Source organism: Zootoca vivipara, chromosome 2 (genome assembly GCF_965207765.1).
Source record: "Zootoca vivipara chromosome 2, rZooViv2.hap1.1, whole genome shotgun sequence".
In the NCBI taxonomy this organism is placed as follows: Eukaryota; Metazoa; Chordata; class Lepidosauria; order Squamata; family Lacertidae; genus Zootoca; species Zootoca vivipara.
This window is the reverse complement of record NC_142584.1, coordinates 45,428,378-45,449,131: the sequence shown is the minus strand read 5'-3', so window position 1 is coordinate 45,449,131 and position 20,754 is coordinate 45,428,378. Positions and strand designations below refer to the sequence as shown.

The 20,754-nt window shown below is 41.5% G+C and overlaps 1 protein-coding gene across 2 annotated transcripts in view; it reads left to right on the top strand.

Annotated features, from left to right (window-relative positions):
* The window catches only part of SLIT3 (slit guidance ligand 3), a 409,547-nt gene extending 389,765 nt beyond the window's left edge, over positions 1 to 19,782 (top strand). The window contains exons 33-36 of one of the 2 annotated variants that reach the window (XM_035105175.3): positions 11,286 to 11,440; positions 12,532 to 12,817; positions 13,790 to 13,998; positions 16,755 to 19,782. In XM_035105175.3, the coding sequence (XP_034961066.1) occupies positions 11,286 to 11,440; positions 12,532 to 12,817; positions 13,790 to 13,998; positions 16,755 to 16,993 (889 nt within the window). In that variant the 3' untranslated portion in view covers positions 16,994 to 19,782. Of the gene's footprint in view, positions 1 to 11,285; positions 11,441 to 12,531; positions 12,818 to 13,789; positions 13,999 to 16,751 lie in introns of both variants that reach the window. The other variant, XM_035105174.3, reaches the window with a different exon arrangement.
* The last annotated feature ends 972 nt before the right edge of the window (positions 19,783 to 20,754 follow it).

Below are 20,754 nucleotides of genomic sequence, written 5' to 3'. Positions count from 1 at the left end.
CCAATTTATATATAAGGCTTTTTTTTTAAGGGGGCTCTTATTCCTTTATTTTTTAAAAAAAATGCATTTGAGGACCAGATTTTTTTTGCCTTAGCACTCTGCTTATGTGCTTTATGTTTTGTAAGAATTTTAGTTAGGATACCAATTCTGATTCCACCTGACATTTGCAGGACAGAATTTCTTGTTTATTCATTTTTTTCCACTAGACAGTTTTGTTCTGTACTGTAACTGGAATGCCAAGCATCTTAAAGTGGAGCTTTGCAGCCTATATCTTTTAGGAAAATATCCATTGTCAATTTAAAGTAATGTAATTCAGCTGAGAAATGACTCCATTTACCATTCCCCGTGAGAGTTTGTTTATGGTAAGTATTAAAAAGCTTTAGTGATAGTTTTAAATTTTCAGCCACTGCATTTTCTGCAGTTAAAATTAGAGGAGAATGATGCACTGTTCAACTAAGGTCAGAAGCAGGCTACTAATCTGATCATTTTCACGTAACTGGTTTTCCTACTATATGCAGAGGAGATGGTTGCGTGGAATAGGGCTATCATTCTTTCTTTTTTCCTAGCATGGCTCATGTGCCCTACATCATGGCCAGAAATTCAGCAGGTTCAACTTTTCCTACTATACAGGTGCAGTCATAAGAAACCATCACATTTCTCTCTGTCATATCACACTGTTTTTGTTAGTTTGCAGGCTCTCCATACTGATTCTTGCCAGATGGCCTCAAGGCAGCACTAAAATAGAATAAAAACAACAAGAAGAAACTGGAAACAAAAGCAGCAGATAAAATAGAGCTGAACTCCTTTGGGAGGAAGGGAGGGTATAAATTTAATAAATAAATAAGTAGATGAAAACAGTATAAAAGAACCTTCAGTGCCATTGAAGTTCATTTAAGGGATAAAGGAAGAGGATATGTTTTTTACTTGTGCATAAAAGACAGTAAAAAAAGCACCAAGTGAACACGTCTAGGGGAGAAAGAGTTCCATAATTTGAGCATCACCACTGAAAAAAGTCTTCTCTGTGGTATCAACCCAGTTTACCCACAAGAGTAGACAAACCTCAAGAAGAATCTCTGAAACAAATAGAAGGGCAGGTCCATCTGGGAATGCAATCCTTCGGATAACCCTCTACCAATACCTTTTGTGGGTTTAAAGACCAAAACCAGCACTTTGAATTGACCCTGGTAATAGAGAAACAGTGAAAATGTTTTACACTGGAGTGATATGTTCACAATAGTGTGGTCCACTTAATAGTCTGGCTGCTGCATTCTGCACTAGCTGAAATTGAAAGCCAGCGGGCCTTCCAGGGAAAAGCTGGAACATTTATATAATCTCTAACATTTATATAAATCACCCACATGATAAAGTATCAGACCAGTGTACCCAAAAAAAAATTGTATAAAATGTATATTTAGGATAATACAATGCATCAATAAAATAATGATGGGCACACATTATCTCTGAAGAAGTGAATTGTGCCTAATATACTGAAGAAGAGAGAGATTCGTATACTGAAGAAGAAGAGAGATTCGTCAAAAAGCAAAACAAAGATAAGTGCATTTTAAATAGCAACTAAATCTAATTCTCACTTTTAGCAAACAAGATTGGTAGTGAATGCAGACAGAGACCACACAGTGAAGATCAATGGTAATAATGTCTATCCAAAGCTCCATTTTTGGTTTCAGGTTGTCATGATCTACATGGCATCACCACCACCAACAAAATCCCCATAATGCACGATGCCAGCTTTGTGGGTCATGTGTATGGTTTCTTATACAGCAGTAGTATTCATCCATTGTCCATGGTACTCCAGTGCTATACAGTGGTACCTCAGGTTAAGAACTTAATTCGTTCTTAACCCGAGGTACTATTTCTGGGTTAGCGGAGCCTGTAACCTGAAGCATCTGTAACCTGAAGTGACTGTAACCCGAGGCACCACTGTACTTTCATTTTGTGTAACTGTATCTATATTCCTAACATAGGTCTGGGGACCCTGCAACCTGCAGGATGGATCAGACGCAGACCTACAAAAAAACAAAACAAAAACAACATTTGAAGTAACCTGCCAAGAACCCTCTTGAGAGAGCCAGTGTGGTGTAGTGCAGTGTTTCTCAACCTTTTTTGGGCCACGGCACACTTGTTCCGTGAAAAAAATCACGAGGCACACCACCATTTAAAAAGTTTAAAAAATTAACTCTGTGCCGCCCTATATTATAATTATGACTGTAAGAAACACTTGCCAAATATTGCTTTCCGGCGGGTCAGCGCTGCCGAGTTCTTAAAAGATCCGGGTTTCTGATCCACCCCACCCGACCCCGCCGTCCCGTATCTTACCCTGTGCGTGTTCTCGGACTTGTGAGAGGACGCTTTGGTCTTCATGCCTCCATGAATTAGCAACAAACTACCTTTTGAATGATGGAGATTGAATATTTTAAAAGTAGCTACTTGAAGTCCGCTCGATTTTCCAAAAAAGAGACACACGTGCAGCACTATTAGCTGCTGGGGGCTGCCATCTTGGCTAAAGGATTCTGGGATGATCCTGTCACGTGAGGCATGGGGAAAATGGAAATAATGAAAGCTGATTGGTCTGTGGAAACTAGAAGGGGCGAAGAAATAGGACGCCCAGGGAGGTGGAGTTTGCAGCTGCAAAATCGCCCTTCTCGTCGCCGCACGTCGTGGCACACCAGCCAGCGTCTCGCGGCACACTAGTATGCCGCAGAACAGTGGTTGAGAAACACTGGTGTAGTGGTTAAGAGCGGTAGACTCATAATCTGGGGAACCGGGTTCGCGTCTTCGCTCCTCCACATGCAGCTGCTGGGTGACCTTGGGCTAGTCACACTTCTCTGAAGTCTCTCAGCCCCACTCACCTCACAGGGTGTTTGTTGTGGGGGAGGAGGGGAAAGGAGATTGTTAGCCGCTCTGAGATTCCTTCGGGTAGTGATAAAGCGGGATATCAAATCCAAACTCTTCCTCCTCCTCCTCCTCCTCCTCCTCCTCCTCCTCCTCCTCCTCCTCCTCCTCTTCTTCTTCTTCTTCTTCTTCTTCTTCTTCTTCTTCTTCTTCTTCTTCTTCTTCTTCTTCTTCCCTCTCTCTGGCTGTTTACTTTCAGAGCAGGTGAAAAGGGAGAGGTGCTGGATGTGCGTGCATGCTGGGTGTATGTGTATGTTAGGGAAGGGTTATGGTCTGTATGTGTGGTGAATGCAGTGAGCATGTGCAAGAACAAGTTGTGTTCAGTAGCTACTTTGGCTATGTTCACTGCTGGCATGTGAATATCAGAGGACTGACCAAACTTGAATGTGACTCTTTGGCCAAAAAGTTAGTAGCTTCTTGGTTAAGGCCATTTTTAAGTTGCATTTTATGTAGTAAGCAACAAATAAATGCAATCAATAATAAAATAAAATGCAAAAACAAATAATAAAAGATCAGTTGGCAGCCTGTGAAGGTTATTTGCTTGCTGCTACTCCTCTGGGAGCCCAAAATGTTTTATGGGTGTGCAGAATGATAACCCTTTCCTAGATCTCTCATATGGAACATAGAGCGGGAACTGAAATTTCACTGGAACAAATTTGGGGATTCCTTCTTGGATGAAAGACCTGAGGGAAAGTGTTTTCATTTGAGATATGCAAATTAGATGAAACATACTCTCAGGTACAAGAAATAACAAATCAGTTAAACTATAAACAAAGCAAATCGTATGCATTTCAAGCTGCACTCTTCAGGAATACTTAAATAGATGTATAAATAAATGCAGTGCTTGCTCTGCTGATTCTGTTAATGAATTCTACTTTTAATGTATTGATTTGGGGTTTTATATTATATTTCTCTTTCTAAGTAGCTTGATTATTTGAATTGGAGAAAGGGATAGAAGTATTAAAATGATAACTACACATTATGTTAAGCACATGATTTAACTGGACATTCTGTTTGTTTAAGAAAAGCAGCTGTGATCTGGATTAGGACTGTAGTACACAACGACGTGGGTGGCGCTGTGGGTTAAACCGCTGAGCCTAGGGCTTGCCGATCAGAAGGTCGGCGGTTCAAATCCCTGCAACAGGGTGAGCTCCCGTTGCTCGGTTCCAGCTCCTGCCAACCTAGCAATTCGAAAGCACGTCAAAGCGCAAGTAGTTAAATAGGTACTGCTACAGCGGGAAGGTAAACGGTGTTTCCATGTGCTGCTCTGGTTCGCCAGAAGCGGCTTTGTCATGCTGGCCACATGGCCTGGAAGCTGTACATCGGCTCCCTCGGCCAATAACGCAAGATGAGCGCTGCAACCCCAGAGTCGGTCACAACTGGACCTAATGGTCAACACGGGCATGAGATTTAACCCCTTTCATCCCTGCCGCATTATCCTGCAAAAATATAGCCGCATAACAGATTTGAATGGGTATCCCTCCAAATCATATTATTCTGTATAGATATTGTATAATATACAGGTGAAACTTGGAAAATTAGAATATCATCGAAAAGTTCATTTATTTCAGTAATGCAACTTATTTATTATTATTATTATTTAAATTTTTACAAATGCTTTCTTTTGGAAATTTCACAGTAATAAAACAAATAGTTACAATAATACAAAAATAAACATCGCTATTACATTTCATCAATTACATTCCATTTATAATTGACCCGCCTAATGACAAATAATTACAATTACAACAAATAAAGGCTTGACAAATCTTGCTTTGCATGTCATGCATCTATTTCATATATTGGTTTCACCTTTTAAGTTGCATTATTGAAGTAAATGCACTTTTCGACAATATTCTAATTTTCTGAGTTTCAGCTGTATTGTTTAAGGAATGCTTAAACAGACATACATGCTGCTAAAATGTGAGTGTTCCTATGTATAAATTTTTCAGGGTGCATTAGCTTTTTGAGACATACATTGCCCTCTAGATCTCCAGGCAAATAATCCTATTTATTTGCTTTATTTACTTTAGCTGTACTGGAAATGTTGAACCTTGGACAGCATGTTGCCACCCTACTAATAAAGGGAAAGCAATTTCATTTCCTGGCTGGCTATCTGGTTTCTAAAGAGACAGCAGGGTAAAAAAAATAAATGCCAGCTTCCAGTTTCAACTAAATATCTTCATTTTTCTGCTTTCCATTCAAACCCAGGAACATTTTTAATTATATCCAGCACTAATCACTGTCAACAGAGCATCTTTAAGTGAATAAAGCAGGTGTACGTCTTTTTAGAACAAGAAAAAGCTATTATAAACCACTTCTGGATTAAAAACTTCCTTTTGAATACATTTACATTTTTTCTCCCTTTAGTCTTAATCATTATTTCTGTATTGATCTGTACTATGCAAACAAATTTAAGGCCTAGCATTATGGCCACTTAATGCCTATTTCAATCCTGAATGTAAAAAATGCAGGAAACAGTTTCTTGCAAATATTATATAGGAATGTCATTCTTGCCTCATATTTGGTTGCCAAATAGCTGTTCCCTATGGGTCAGATTACATGTGACATTTAATCATTTGAAAGCTGTCCCTGAGGTTTATGGTTCTTTGCTGAAGTCTAGATGAGACATTCAAATGGGAAGAAGGAGTGCTTATCTCTCTCATTTTTTCTTCTCAAAATTCCCCCCACTCCTTTTTTTGCCTGGGGTGGGGAGCAATACCATATGAATAACTGACTAAGCATCATATATAATTTGAGGAGTTTTCATTTTTTTAACCAAGTAACTGACCACTGCATCAATTGAAGAGTATAAGCATTATAGTTATTTATTGCAAATTAGCTCAGATTAAGAATCTTAATCTGAGCTAACTTGCAATAAATTATTATTGGTTTATTCACACACATATTTCACCCTTCCTTTGTTGTGGACTGATATCCATAACAGGTGGCGCTGTGGTTAAACCACTGAGCCTAGGGCTTGCTGATCAGAAGGTCGGCGGTTCGAATCCCTGTGACGGGGTGAGCTCCCGTTGCTTGGTCCCAGCTCCTGCCAACCTGGCAGTTCGAAAGCACGTCAAAATGCAAGTAGATAAATGGGAACCGCTACAGCGGGAAGGTAAACGGCGTTTCCATGTGCTGCTCTGGTTTGCCAGAAGCGGCTTTGTCATGCTGGCCACATGACCTGGAAGCTATACGCTGGCTCCCTCGGCCAATAATGCGAGATGAGCGCGCAACCCCAGAGTCGGTCACGACTGGACCTAATGGTCAGGGGTCCCTTTACCTTTTTAACCTCTAGTCAAGAAAATAATTTCTGGGTCAAGGAGACAACAGGGAACCTAACATTTATGTTTGTAAGGGAGACAAGAGTATGTTCCTTGCATGTTGACATCATGTTGTTCAAGACCATGTTTGTTGCTTGTCTGGTAGAATTCATCAAAAGATACTAACAAGGATGGGGAACCTTTTTGAGCCCAAAGGCCACATTGCCTTCTGGGTATTGCCTTCTAGGTATTGTTCTGGGGACTACAAACCTGACCTTGAGCATAGATTTATTCCATTCAGCTTTCAGTTCTCAACTTGAGTTCCAGGGAGCAGAGTCTCTGCTTCTTTCTGAATACTGCATCTGTTTTAAGAAATTCCTGTTATGGATATCAGTCCACAACAAAGGAAGGGTGAAATATGTGTGTGAATAAACCAATAATAATAACAAATAATTCCACCCTCATTCTATCATAGTCCTGGTTACCCAGTTCTGTTCCTCCCATGAAAATGTTGATGAATCACAAATTTGTTTTGACATATTAGTTTAATACAATACCTCCCTGAAAACTGGAATAGGGTCGCTGTATGTGATAACTGCTTATGACAGCTACTTTCCATACATTTTGTTTGTGTGTGTGTTTGCTGGAGGGGGGTCATTTTATAGGCAGATAGAACAACATCCTTTAAAAAGGCAAATCTAATGCAACTATTTTGAAGTGTGTTTATATTTCAATGAGGTTTTTTAAAGCATATATTGTGAATTCCAGAAGAATGGTTCCCAACAAGGCAGATTCCACTCATTGTACAGCATTTTAATAGTCTTACTGGAACTTAGCCCAAAGTAAAAACTTGAGGACTGTTTCTAATTGGTTGGCAGAAAGTTGCTAAGACAAGCTTTGGCTTTATGAATCCAAACACAAAGTTGGTGCTGATCCAATTCCTATTTTAAATTCCCCCTCTTTCTCTCTCTCACACGCACATACACACATTGCTATTTCTTATTTAATTTCTTATCAAAATAATCCTTGAAAAAGTGCTAGATGTGTTTGCAATCCCAGATCATTTACAGATGTTTGGATCTGATTACATTTTCCCTTTGACAATTGTACAGCTCAGCTTCATTCTCAGTTCCTAGAAAGCTTTAAGTTTTGTGGTACTTTATCCTGCCCCAGCTCAATTTTTCTGCCAGGCTGTTTACATTTTGATTTGAGATGAACGGGTAGTTCACTGTGTAAATATGAAAGCAGTACTAGTCACCATCACCCTCTGCCTGAAATTGTCTTTCAGTAATGCTCTACTGCCACCTAGAAGTCAAATGCTAGACTGCACCTTAATTTCATACTACAAAACTTCATTTCCCAAGGCTGTGTACTTGACAAAGTCACCTATGCCAACAATAGTTTTCACTGGCTCTATCTGTCTGAAGACAACCCATACACTAGCATTGACAATATTCTGATTTATGCTAGATATTGACTTCATCAGTTTGGTGGCTAATTCAACAAATTATTTGCTTTATTTGGCTAGTTGCACAACTGAAGAGGAAGAGCAGTGTAGTGCAAATGAATCCTTGACACAATGCACTGTTTTGAGAGAATGGTCTGAAAAACACCTGGTTGACAACTGACCTCCCATTTTAACAAAACCCTGTCACCATAGCCAATAGCCCTCTTCTCCCTTCAAAGCACAGTCAGTATGCACTGTTGGCCCAACTGTGATGCACTGTTCAGTGTCTGTGGCTTTCTTCCCTTCATCTCTCGCCAAGCCACTGTCTCCAACTGTCTCAGACGATTGTTGACTCCGCTATAGCAGTAGCAAGCCAGGCTCTCTAGGAAGAAACATTCACATAAGCACTTATCATCTTGAAAGGGAATCCTTTCTTGGAATCCAGAGTTGTCTTTTTGAGGGTACAGCAATTGTATTTAACAAAATGCAATTTTTCAAGTGCTCCTTGGAGCATTAGTAGGATGGTCTTTAATTATACATAATCAGCTTTAAAACTCTGGGACACAATCCAACCAGAGTCCCATTTATGTGTCCCATTGGTTTATATCACATAGGCTTAACTATGTATTTAGCTTTCCCATTGAAAGCAATGGAGATTACATGCTTAACTTGGAGTGGATCATGCCCTTATCGTCTACTCTTTTTCAATAAAGTTTAAGTAAATGCTATTTCACATCGATTGGCAGACCACCACAATGCTTCATCACAATTTGCTTTTGAATCTCACCCTCTCAGTTTAAAAGAAACCATTTTCTATGTGGCAGGCAGGTGCTACTGCCTGGTAAAGTTAAAGCTATGGACAGCAGCCGTGATTGCAGCTATGATACATTTACACTAATAGTTTCCTGCTTGTTTGTAATAGTCAGTGTCCCTCTGGTGGTAGGCATCATCCATCACTTGTGGTGGTTGAATGTTTTGTTACCTCTAAAATATCAAAAATCATTTATAGAATCTCAGTGGCAATAGCAGTAAAAGTTACGCACTTCAGAATAGCTACTGCTGATCCTTGAGTCAGAAATAACTGATCATGTACTTTTAAAATGCAGCATATTTTTTATTTGATGAAGTGTGTACTTCAGAATAGTGGTAAACAGTAAAATGAGGAGCAGTCCATTGTTTAATCAACACTGAAGGATGATGAGAAATAAAATGCTTTGCTGAGAGTGTTTGTCTTCAAATACATGTTATGTGTTACCACATTATCAGCTATTATTATTATTATTATTATTATTATTATTATTATTATTATTATTTGCACCCCACCCATCTGACTGGGTTACCCCAACAGCTTAATTTGTGTAAATGGTAAAAGGTAAAGGACCTCTGGATGGTTAAGTCCAGTCAAAGGCGACTTTGGGGTGCAGCAGCGCTCATCTCTGCTTTCAGGCCGAGGGAGCTGGCGTTTGTCCACAGACAGCTTTCTGGGTCATGTGGCCAGCATGACTAAACAGAGCACCGTGTCAGAAGCCAGAGCGCATGGAAAGGCTGTTTACCTTCCAGGTGCAGTGATACCTATTTATCTACTTGCACTGGTATGCTTTGGAACTGCTAGGTTGGAATGAGGTGGGACAGAGCAACAGGAGCTTAGCCTGTTGTGCAGATTCAAACTGCCAACCTGCGTCCCCATTTGTGTAGTTTTTATAGTCAGGGCAGCCAGATCAGTTTGGACTTCTAGATCAGGTCCTAGATTTCTGATTGTTAGAATGTTTGGGTGAACACATTTTTATTATTGGTCCTCATCCATTACATTGCTTGACAGACAGTACAAAGATTTTTTTTAAAAAGACTGGTTATGACGACAGGCTTAAATTCTAATTAAAGACAGGACACACGATGCAAATGAAGTAAGGAAAAAGGACTTTTCATCTTGTCAGAATTCTGTTACTAAAATTTAGAAATATAAGCCCAATTAGGGCTAAAAAGATTTTTGAAATGGAAAACTATTTTTTTAAAAAGAATTTTACTAATGTTTACAAAGACATTTGAAATGTTCTTCCATTTTATTCAAGTAAAATTCAAACTTTCTTATGTGCTCTACCAAGACATATGAGCCTCTATATAATCCTGTTAATCAGAGCATTTAAAACTTAATCTCAAAAGGCCATATGCTGCAGAGGACCCAGTGATTTATGTCTGTGCACTCTGGCCTGAAATAAAAACCAGCAGTGCTAAGTACTATGGTGTTATCTTCTGACAAATGACTGTGGTTTTGTCGTCTTCAGATAAGAGGGCTGAGTTGGGAGAAGGGAGACTGTTGCTGTAGACATTGATTCTACCTCAAAAGTTCAAAGGTCATTAATTATGCTGCCTCTGCTCAAAGAAGCAGCTCCTCCCATCACAAGAATTTGGGTGGCTTTGTTTATACCACCACAGTTCACATACCTGACAATACCAGCCGGTTCATATGCTCATGCAACAGTTGTGCATGTGAAGCCCAACATGTTTTGAGAGTCAGCGGGTCTTCTCCTGACCTGTCCTATGTAATAGCCTCATTGAGAAGAATCAAATGGTATTTTTTACCCTATCACATCAGAACTATCAGCACATCCCACTGAGGTTTCAGCTGAAGTCCACTTCTCTCTGGCAAGCTTGACAGTAAGCTTTCATTACCATCACCACACGGTTTAGATCAGGCATAGGCAAACTTGGCCCTCCATGTGTTTTGGGACTACATCTCCCATCATCCCTAGCTAACAGGACCAGTGGTCAGGGATGATGGGAGTTGTAGTCCCAAAACATCTGGAGGGCCGAGTTTGCCTATGCCTGGCTTAGACTATTCGCCCAAATCCATTCAGCTCCAGTACTGTTGACTCTTACTCCAGACCAAGTAGCTAGTTCCTGACTACTCTACGCACATAATCAGGAATCAGTACCGTTAAGATAATTGTATGTTCATATGATAATTGTGTTCATATGCTAGCCTAGGTTTCTAATCTGGGCTACAGAATAATTTTATGGAATTTAGGAAAGATCCTGCCACAGTCACACTCGGTGCCTTCCAACACTCTGGTTCCAACCAGCACTTAATATAGTGTGGTATTTCAGTGTGCTGTAGACAGCTATCTCAAACAAACAAAAAATTGTGAACCTTTTGCATGTTTTTTTTATTTGCACAATTGCACCCACCCCCAAAAGTGAAATATTTAAAAAGGCTTAACTAATAATAATGACAAATAATGACAAAATAATGATATATAAAGAAGAAATAGTCTTCAGTTGAGGCACAGTCATGCAACACGAGTTAAAATACCACTGAATAGTTATTTGCAGTTTTGGCTACACATTTACAACCAATACTAATATAATGAACTTTTGTATGTTATTTTCACTAATATGTTCATTTTTATACCCACTTTCCCCCTAATATATGCATTCTTGTGAACATTCATTGGTTAGAGAACTTCATCTCAAATTTTGGAGAAGTCTAATTGTTAGAGGATCACTGTGCCTCAGTTTGCATATTGTTTTGGATAGTGCAAATTTGATAGATTCAGTTTTAAATGTGTACTGAATCAAATTTCTTCTCCAACTTCTACTAAGCCTGAATATTATAGTTAAACACCTTCCTAATTTCCACTTATTTTCTCCCCCCCCCCCTCTTTCAGTGTGGAAACAGTAAATGATGGGCAGTTTCACAGTGTGGAGTTGGTAATGCTGAACCAAACACTGAATTTGGTTGTGGATAAAGGAGCTCCCAAGAGTCTTGGCAAAATGCAGAAACAGCCTGTAGTTGACGAAGACACTCCACTCTACATTGGAGGTAAGTTCAGTTTTTGACAGTTTGTTACTGACAATCAAAGCAGATGTGACAATGGAAGAGCCATAATTGCATATATATTTTCCAAATGATAGATGCAACTGTAAGGGAACAATTTGAATCAGGGCTGAAGTGCTGGACGAAATTATTTTTCCAGTTCAAATTACCTTGCCAAACAGGCATTTTTCCCATAAGGAAAAGTATAGTTCTGGGGGAACAATTCAGATTTGGAAAATGACAGAGGCAAAAGGGTTAAAACTCCTCCTCTATGCCACAGTCCCTATTCCAATCAACCTTTCACCCCAACCGGCAGCTTCATTTACCTTTTTTTTAAAAGAAATAAATGCAGAAATCTGTTCATTGGGGTGCTTGTCTAATCTCTCTTGGGAGGGAGTTCCACAAGTTTAGGCTGAGCACTGTTTTGAACCTGGGTCACAGTGTCCAAACCTATTAGTTTAACTATTGTAATTTGTTTTGTTTGTACATAAGGTACAAACATAAGGTTTGTACATAAGGTACATAAGCGGGTGGCGCCTAGGGCTTGCCGATCAGAAGGTCAGCGGTTTGAATCCCCGCGACAGGATGAGCTCCCGTTGCTTGGTCCCTGCTCCTGCCAACCTAGCAGTTCAAAAGCATGTCAAAGTGCAAGTAGATAAATAGGTACCACTCCAGTGGGAAGGTATACGGCGTTTCTGTGCGCTGCTCTGGTTTGCCAGAAGCGGCTTTGTCATGCTGGCCACATGACCCGGAAGCTGTACGCTGGCTCCCTCGGCTAGTAAAGCGAGATGAGCACCACAACCCCAGAGTCGTCTGTGACTGGACCTAACGGTCAGGGGTCCCTTTACCTTTACCTTTAAGGTATTTATGTGTATTAGAAAATCCAGTATGACTTTGGAATAAGATACAAAACAATCATGCTTAAGAAATGATGGAAAAGGAGGGGTGTAAACCAGAATATAATGTACATTGCGAACTACTACTATTCACTTACCTAATTCCCCAGTGTGACCATCCCATTTCATTGACACATATTTCTCAGAATACCTTGAAGATGCTGAAGTATTCCCTAAAGTGTGTTGCAATGTTCCTTGCAGGCATCCCTACATCCACGGGGCTGTCTTCGCTGCGGCAGGGCACAGAGAGGACAACCAGCGGTTTCCACGGGTGCATTCATGATGTCCGCATTAATAATGAACTGCAAGATTTCAAAGATCTACCACATCAATCAGTAGGGGTCCTTCCTGGTTGCAAGTCCTGTAACATTTGCAAACATGGCATCTGTCGCTCTATTGAGAAGACAAGTGTTGTCTGCGAGTGTCATCCGGGCTGGACTGGATCACTCTGTGACCAAGAAGTTAAAGATCCCTGCCACAACAGCAAGTAAGGGTGCTTCCAGACTGTTGCTATTTTCAGGTGGGATTCAGTCACATACCAGCAAATCCAGGTTGCGTAATTAAGGTTGATTTAGCACTATTTCGCAACAAACCTCCTAAAATGGGATTTTTTTGCAATAAGGAAAGGAGCAGGGAGATGCACTAAGGAAACATTTTCCTCTCATGGAAAAATCAGAATGAATGCTGAATAAATATCTGACATTGTCTGGTCTCTAGACAATGCATACAAACTAGGGGAAATGATTGATAAATAGGTTGCCTGGAAGTAACGTAAGTTTCCCTCTGTGTTGAATGGAAAACAGGGCAGGGGAATGGGATATTTATACACCAGTCAACAAACATGCTGAGAAAATGTGTGGGAGCCTGTGCCTGTCTCCCCCTCCCACCCCACAATGGTATGTTTTATGGAGAGCGAGTTAAATTTCAGATTATTTCCCATCTGTATATTTAGAACTGTGGATTTAAAATATGAGTCACAAAAACAACTACCGTTCTTTCTGGTTTCTGAATCTCCATAGAATCTCCTTGTGCTTGCTGTGGACTAAGTGCTACTCATGCATGCATGTTTTTCACAACCAGCTCACAATGCCAGCTCACATTTTTTTCCATTTAATCTGGATTAATTCTTTCCATGAAAAATCCAATAATTTTTTTTTAAAAAAAGAATGCCAATGACTCATTTGTGATACCAAGCCTCATCTGTAAGCCACAGAATCTACACTTTGGGGATGTTGACATTTATTGTACAGCATTTATCTGAGGCTTTTATGCACCACTTTTCACCATCGGATCACAAAGCAGTTTCTATATAGAAAAGCATCACAGAATAAAACATCAAAACTTTCAATTAAACTGTTTATAAAAATCAACCTACAATTTCATTCCATTTCTGGAAGCTCTTTGTTCAGCTTTTGATAGATACACATTAGCTTTCTCTCTTTTTCTCCTTTCCTCCAAGATGTCTCCATGGTAAATGCATAGCCACCACCTCTGCTTACACATGTAAGTGTGTAGAAGGTTACATGGGCATGTATTGCGACAGAAAGAACGATTCCTCCAACTCCTGTAGAGGTCTGAAATGTAGCCATGGGCAGTGTAAGATCTCAGCACATGGGGAGCCCTCTTGTGAATGTGATCCAAATTACAGTGGAGAGCGCTGTGATAGAGGTTGGTATAATTGCAACTTGTGTGCTATGTGCTTTGCCCTTACCTGTTTTGTTCATTAACAAATGAGTATAAGTGAAAAGAGTTCTGCAGATTTTTCTCTATTCCAGAGTCGATTACCATGTTAATACTGTATTTCACATAGTGAGATGGCAAACTTTAAAAAAAGATGAAACACATCTTGGATGGTTCGACTGATAGCAACTTGCTTTCTAGGGTCCACTTAGCACCAGCACTAGGATCTGTTCTTTCATACATTTAAATGTATAAACATACAGTGGTACCTCGGTTTACAAACACAATTGGTTCTGGAAGTCTGTACTTAACCTGAAGTGAACTTTCCCATTGAAAGTAATGGAAAATGGATTAATCCGTTCCAAACGGTCTGTGGAGTACTTAAACTGAAGCGTACTTAACCTGAAGCGAACTTTCCCATTGAAAGTAATGGAAAGGGATTAATCTGTTCCAGACGGGTCCGCGGAGTACTCAACCTGAAGCATACTTAACCTGAGGTATGAGTGTAATTGGTTCCGGAAGTCCGTACTTAACCTGAAGCGAACTTTCCCATTGAAAGTAATGGAAAGTGGATTAATCCGTTCCAGACAGGTCCACTTAAACTGAAAATACTCAAACCGAGGCATACTTAAACCGAGGTGTGACTGTATGATCAAATGGCAGGCGCATGAAGAATCTGTGGGAGTGTTCTCGTCTCTCCCAGCCAACCTGTGCCACTCACTGCATGTAGTTATCTCCAAGCTATCACTGTCTTGAAAGCTCTGGAGGGCCAGAGGTTATCTGCTCCTGGTCGACACTGACTGCCAGCACCTCTCCGTGGTTTCAGATAGGGGTCTTTCCCAGGCCTACCTGGAGTAGGGAATGCGAGGAATTAAATCTGGGAACTTTTGCATGGAAAGCATGTGGACTACCATTGATCTATGACTCCTCCCTAAATATATGTCCAATCACTGAGAAGAAAACATATTATTAACTCATGACTGGGATGGGCAGTCTGCAAAGTTCATCAGCAAATTCTTTTTCTCAGTTTGTTGCAATTTGGTAAAGATTTTAATGAAGAAAATAATTTACTTTAGCCAGCAAATAAACAGGAAGAACCTCCAGCATGCAGCTAGTAGTAGCTTTCTACCTAAAAGATAGCAACATAGCCATCCTACATGCCTTCTGTCCCAAAGAACTAATTGGATAAGTCCCAATAATGCCAATAAGTACACATGGTTCAGTGCATGATTAATCCATATAAAATAGTCATCTGGTCTCTTAAAATATAGGAGCTAAAGTTAAGATAGTTCTGCACAGAAAAGGGAAGAGGCACCATGGGCGTACCCAGGATCAAAACTAGGGGGGGCAAGGGGAGGGGCCAAGGCACGGAAGGGGAGGGGCCACAAAGTGGGCGGGAACGGCGAACTCGCGCTCCGCCGGGCTGTGCCCCTCCCTAGAAGCAGGGCTGGTGGGCGGAGGCGGAGCCCAGCCCAACGGAGCGCGAGTTCAGCGTTCCCGCCTGCCGCGCCGCGCTCTCTGGTTCCCCGCCGCGCTTGGCCTTGCCAGAGGGCGCGACGGGGAGCTGGAGGGAGGGCGCAGCGCGGCGGGCGGGAACGGCGAACTCGCGCTCCGCCGGGCTGTGCCCCTCCCTAGAAGCAGGGCTGGTGGGCGGAGGCGGAGCCCAGCCCAGCGGAGCGCGAGTTCGGCATTACCGCCCACCGCGCCGCACTCCCTGGTTCCCCGCCGCGCTTGGCCTTGCCTGAGGGCGCGCCGGGGAGCTGGAGGGAGGGTGCGGCGCGGCGCGGCGAGAATGGCGAACTCGCGCTCCGCCGGGCTGTGCTCCGCCTCTGCCCACCAGCCCTGCTTCTAGGGAGGGGCAGCCTGCGGCCCACTTGCCCCGCGGTGGTTACGCCCTTGGGGGGGGCAGCTGGCTTCTAGAGTAGGGCAGCTGCCCTAACTTGCCCCGTGGTGGGTACGCCCTTGAGAGGCACTGATACAAAACACACCACACTGATGGGGTATGAGATGGGATGTGATTCTGGTTCTGCTGTGCTAGCAGCTTCTATGCTGGGCAGGAAATGGGTGGTATGTTCAGAAGACCTCCCACCCCCAAGTATCGTTGCTTACCTGTATGAGATGCTTTGTTCTTATATCCCGCGTCACAGCAATGGACCTGAGGTTTCTGTTGGGTGCTTTTATCTGGACCCACAATTCCCAGGTGGATAATGTACACATGGATACGAGTATTTAGGTTTATGGGTTCAAATAGGCCACAACTTGATCCGGCGAAGGGGGAGAGAGGAGTACTCCCTGGCCACACTGCAGTTTAAATTATCTGCGGCCATGCCTCCTGCCAGCACTGATTGGTCAGCAGGGCCACCCCTGGCTGGGGCCCTGCCCAGCGCCACAGCCCAGATGGCGTGAGTTGGGGCGTCAATCTCCACCCCCCGCTGGTCACTGCAGGGGCCCCAATGGCTGCAACACCACCCACCAGAAAAGGCGAATGGACTTGCTGCATGTTAGGCTGTGATTTGATGCAGAATCCCATCTTCTACTGTGAGTGGAATTCAAAGTAGTGTTATGGAAACTGCTGTCATAGATACCTAGAACCAGCATATCTTCAAAATATTCTGGTATTAAGTGCACTTTGTAGCAATCTGATCTCGGCATAGGCCAAGGATGGGGTTGTATTTGGATTCATGTTCTGGATGTTCAAACAAATGATAAGATTTCTGAAAGCATGTATTTGTTTGTCCTAGCAGAGAATCAGTGCCAAGGAGAGATTATCCGTGAATTCATTCGGAAGCAACAAGGTTCGATTGCATGCGTCTCCCTGGTCAAGGTGCCTCGTGTGGAATGTCATGGCAGTTGTGGGAATGATCAGTGCTGCATTGCCCTCAGGAGCAAAAGGCGGAAATATGGCTTCCAGTGTGTGGATGGCTCCTCCTTCACAGAAGAGCTAGAGAGGCATGTGGAATGTGGCTGTGCAAAGTGTTTATAAACAGCTGATCCACCTCTTTGCCCCTTTGTATCGACTCAGATGTGCTATCAAAAACAGGACCTATTTACTTTTAAGTGAAGAAGAGAATATTAAGTATATTGTAAAATAAGCAAAAAATAGAAGTTATTTTTATTATGAAAAGTGACTATTTTCATCTTTTATTATATAAAGTATCTGACCGTTTTGGGTATATGTATCATATAGTGAGTTATTTTTACTATGGATTTTTTTTTACAGATGTAAAAAAGAAAATTAGGAAAAAAATATTCCAAACCTAAACACAGGGAATAATAACAGAGTATAGTTGATAAGCTTTGCACGATGGCCAGACGTGAAGGTAATTAAGAGATTGCCACAGAAATCGCAAAACAAGTATTTGAAAGGTTCTGGATAGATACACATCTAGGAGCTATAGCTCTCAGGGCCCCTTCCTATCCAGGCATGCTCAGTTAATATCCCTTTCGGTTGATCATGGACATGTTGGTTGTGTTTATCACTATTGTGGATCTGCTTGACTCCATTGCCAAAAAAAAAAAGCACACCACAATGCTGCCGTGGCTTGAGCCTTATGCACAGATATTATGCACATAGTAATGCAATGGTGATAGTAACATGGTGTTTTGTCTTCTATGTATGATTAATTCCCACACTGTTGTTTTTGTAATTTGTAGCATGGCCACTCTTGCAAAAGCAAAATTTGGGAAATGAAGGCTTTTTTTTAAAAAAAGTAACAGATGAAAAGTAAGCACTGTGTAACACCTCAGCAGCAGCAGACAAGATAATCCTGGTACTTGGCACAGCCTTTCCTGGCCATCCAGCACATGGAGCAGCATTCCCTTGAGTCCCATTCTGCATGTGCAGACTATTGCACATTCTTATGCAAGGGAGGGGCCATAAGGAAATCTCCTGTGGAGGTGGCATCCTCTACCTCCATATGACTTTATGTTTTAGTTTGCAATGCAAAGGATGCACTGAAAGATGCCTTACCAGACTATGACGATCCTTTTTTTTTCATCTCCACATCCTTACTATAGGAGTATTTCACTTACTCCAAGGGTTCTGCCACAGTGCCAATTAAGTACTTCTTTAGATTCGAGTCAAGCCTACGTAGCCTGAAACATCCCCATGACAACTGATTCATACAGCAGTGTGTGGAATTTCTCAACATATAGATTGCATCCATACCACTGCCAGACATTTTAATGGATTAGCAGTGGCCCACATGGTAAGTCACTCTACATGTTACAACTGTCATGTGGAGTAGCCACTGTAAGGAGGCGCTTTTACACAGTTTTCACAAGGCCTTTGACATTTTGTATACCCACGTCTGGCTTATTTTCTCAAGTCCCTTCCCCCTCCTTCCTCACTTGGATGTGTAGTAAGGACAGCCTGTAATTCCAAGGAATCACTGATGAGACAAAGTGGAATATTCAAAAGTGCCTGAGAGAGCTAGTACTCCACATTCAAGTTTGAGCCTGAAACCTGACAAGATCTCCTGAACTTAGGATCAAGTCTCTTCACAGCAAAGGATATCCATATTTATCAGGAACAATGTTTGTCTTTAAAAACAACCATGGGAGTGAATCCCACTAATGACCAGTGCAGCCTCTCCAAACAGAACAGATTTGTATCATGCTACAAGCATTTTACTCATTTTTCAGATTTCAGGAGTCTGAAAATGCTTAAGAGTCTTTATTATAATTGCAGTCTTCTGAAAGCCACAATAGTTTGTTCAGATTTCCTTATAGATTCTCAGGATAATTTCAGACAGGAGGGAAATGACTGATACAATAGTTGCCTTTCAGAATAAATAGTAGTGCATGGAGCCTGCAATCAGTGAAACGTAAAACAATCACTAGTTACTTTGCCAAGAACTGATTGAAATAATACAGTTCAGGAGCTGGTGGGGAAGAAAAGGCCGCTATGGAGAGTGGGGGTTGTCATTTTGAGCACAAAATGTGATGCTAGAAGCAGCTGGAATTTATAATGTAGAAATGTACCACAGTCTGCAGAGACCAAAAGTTTGCAAAAGCAAATGCAACAACACTCTCTTGTGTGAACAAGACTTTGGCACAATCATCCTTTTCTTAATGATTTATTCTTTTTCATGGCATCTGTTATCCAAGAAGCTATTGCCTCTGTTGCTGAGAATGGAAATCCAGCCAGAATAGCCCATTCATAGAGTTGTAATGCTACCAAAGGCTATACACTGCCAAGTAGGAAAATAATTGTACTGTATTAAGATATAACAAAGTAAAGAAAGGAGGTACGATTTTCATAAGGGTCTTCTTTAAGTACACAAGTTTAGAAAGCCATCAATGTTTTGTGAAATAATTTCAAGAATGTTTCCAAAATTGACAGGCTGAGGAAGAACTAGCCACAGTAGAGTGAGGCTGGCAGTGTTCCATCAGTACATATTTGGACTATGTTGTGATTTAGAAGAAAGGACACTTTATTTGTTTTCTAGCAGTGGACAGTTTATACTGTGCTGTGTTTCAACTGATATGATATGGAATCTTTTGTTTTGTTTCTAAGTGCCAAAAGGTCTATGAAGTTAGTTTTAAAAGTGTTAATTAGATCTCTTTAAACTGCCTAAATGACGGTACGTTTTGGCTATTGTAAATGGAACACAGTAGCTTACTTTTAAAAAATTAATATAAATAAAGATGCTAACCCTATAAAAATTGTACATTGGCAATGTGGGTTGCTATGAATTTTGTGTATTTTACTAGATTGTCCTATTGTGATGTATTAAATTTAAGTAAATTGTTGGGTTATGGACAAATGTACCTTGTTCTGTGTTGCTATGCAAGTTATTTTTCTATCCATTAGGTCCACATTTTCACCACAGTACTATACCTGCTTTAATTGAGTGAGCGCCTCTGGTAGCTGCCCATCTAGCTACACAGTTCACGGAATTCATTGTAGCACGTCCAATGGTGGACAATGCATATGTGGATGAGCGTATGGAAGAAGGTGTTGCTTAATATACACGGGTCCCAAGCCATTTAGAGCAGGGGTGGGCAACCTAAGGCCCATGGGCCACAAGCGGCCAATGGGGATTGTTTAACCTGCCCCCAAAACGCCCCCAAACTGAGCCACCCACTCGACAAGTCCCTGTCCGCTGCGCTAAACTGGTACAGCGCAGTGCGGGGACTCGCTTCTGTGGCGCCAAAAATAACGTCCATGCAGATGCAGACACCGGAAACCGTGGGCAGGTGTGCAATCTAACCCACAGAGGGATCTCTGCTGGAGTGAATCGGCCCATGCAAGGTAAACCTTGCCGACCCCTGATTTAGAGCTTTAAGGGTAACACAAGAATCTTGGGTTGAACCCGGAAACAACCTGGCAGCCAGTGCAAACTTAACAAGGCAGGCATGATTTGATCACTTAAATTAATATGAAGTCAATAAATAGGTAGAATAAGACTCCAGCTACAAAACAGAGTGCACAAAGATGACTTGAAGCCCCTCGCATCACGCTTGAAAGCAAGCATATAAAACTGAGTCAGCCTTGGATATCTGCCCCAACCCAAACAAAGACTCTCCTTGCCAAAGTAATCAAAACGAGTGTTTCAAGTGTGCTTCTGACTTACTAGCTTATTTAAAAACAACAAGAAGCTGAAACTTCCTCACATACAAAGGGTGCCTACCAGTCATGGCTATTGTATTTCCTGTATGCATTCTCCCTCTATCTGTTGTTAACTAAATAGGCAAGCGAGACAGATGCATACTAAATAGTCTCTTTATACATTGAAACAA